Source organism: Octopus bimaculoides, chromosome 11 (genome assembly GCF_001194135.2).
Source record: "Octopus bimaculoides isolate UCB-OBI-ISO-001 chromosome 11, ASM119413v2, whole genome shotgun sequence".
Classification (NCBI taxonomy): Eukaryota; Metazoa; Mollusca; class Cephalopoda; order Octopoda; family Octopodidae; genus Octopus; species Octopus bimaculoides.
Window position 1 is genome coordinate 7582820 of NC_068991.1, and position 1628 is coordinate 7584447.

The 1628-nt window shown below is 37.8% G+C and overlaps 1 protein-coding gene across 1 annotated transcript in view; it reads right to left on the bottom strand.

Moving 5' to 3' along the window:
- The window catches only part of LOC106874874 (acetyl-coenzyme A synthetase 2-like, mitochondrial), an 18841-nt gene that overhangs the window by 13252 nt on the left and 3961 nt on the right, over positions 1-1628 (bottom strand). The window contains exons 2-3 of the mRNA XM_014922772.2: positions 789-885; positions 466-665 (exon numbers count right to left, since the gene is read on the bottom strand). Of these exons, the coding sequence (XP_014778258.1) occupies positions 466-665; positions 789-885 (297 nt within the window). The remainder of the gene's footprint in view (positions 1-465; positions 666-788; positions 886-1628) is intronic.

The window sequence follows — 1628 nt, forward strand, 5'->3', positions numbered from 1 at the left end:
CCCCCCGCTTCCCCAAAATTGCTGGCCTTGTGCCAAAATTTGAAACCAATATTAACAGACTTTATAAGGCAACAAGCTGGCTGAATCATTAGCATGTGGGGCAAAATGTTTAGTGCTATTTCGTCTGTCTGTGTTTGTCCCCTGCCATTGCCTGATAACCAATGTTGGTTTGTTTATGTCCCTGTAACTTATCGGTTTCGCAAAAGAGACTGATGGAATAAGTACCAGGGTTTAAGATTTAAGTACTGGGGTTGGTTCATTCAACTAAAAAAATTCTTCAAGGTGGTGCCCCAGCATGGCCACATGAAACAAGTGAGAGGTAAAAAATAAACAAACTTTATGAGTATTTCAATGTTCATTCAAGGACATAGAACTTTGGTTTTATATGAATTTTCTTTGATACATGAATTGAAAACAAAATGTGAAATGAATATTTTTCAGTGATTAAAAATAAATCTGACTGACCATCTTGAATCCTCCCTGCTAATGCTTTATCACTGAATCCTGCAAAGACCACACAGTGGACAGCACCAATTCGTGCACAAGCCAACATGGCTGCCACAGCTACTGGACACTGAGGCATATAGATAGCAACTCGATCTCCTTTAGTAACATTGTGTTGAAGAAGCATGTTACCCATCTGGTTAACCATATGGTACAGCTCTCTGGAATAAAAATTCAAAACAATGTCCATGTTAGACATTAGTCAACAGTTTTTTTTTTCCAAAAGTTGGTTTATGTCTTGGTACTTCTTTACACAGCTGAAAATATTGATTGTTTAAACTTACTGATAGGTAATCTGTTCTTGTTGGCCTGGTTCGTCTTTTTCCCAAATAAGAGCAATCTTTTTTGGATTTGATTTAGCATGTCGGTCCACACAGTTTACTAGCAAAAAAAAAAATAACACAAAAAAATAAATTAGAGAGAAAATTATAGAACAAAAAGGAAAATGAGGAAATTTAGGGAGTATCAAATGAGTTTGTTAGCTGTCTTTATTATGACATAGACTTTGAAAGTAAGAGAATACAGTTCTAAATATCTTCTCAAAATTAACACGCCCAAACAGCCATGCTCATTCATCTCTCGTACCATATTAACTGCAAAGTACAAAAATTGGCCACAAAATCCTAAATCATTCATATTTCATCATTGTTCTTATCTGTCATAAATTCGCAATAAAAATCCATTTAATCAAGTTTATTTCATTTCTATGGTCTTTAATTCTTCAGCATTCAGATTATTCTGTTAAATTTAAAGTTTATGTATTCAGGAATGGCTGTGTGGTAAGTAGCTTGCTTACAAACCACATGGTTCCGGGTTCAGTCCCACTGTGTGGCACCTTGGACAAGTGTCTTCTACTATAGCCTCGGGCTGACCAAAGCCTTGTGAGTGGATGTGGTAGACGGAAACTGAAAGAAGCCCATCGTATATATATATCATCATCATCATCATCATCGTTTAACGTCCGCTTTCCATGCTAGCATGGGTTGGACGATTTGACTGAGGACTGGTGAAACCGGATGGCAACACCAGGCTCCAATCTAATTTGGCAGAGTTTCTACAGCTGGATGCCCTTCCTAACGCCAACCACTCAGAGAGTGTAGTGGGTGCTTTTACGTGTCACCCGC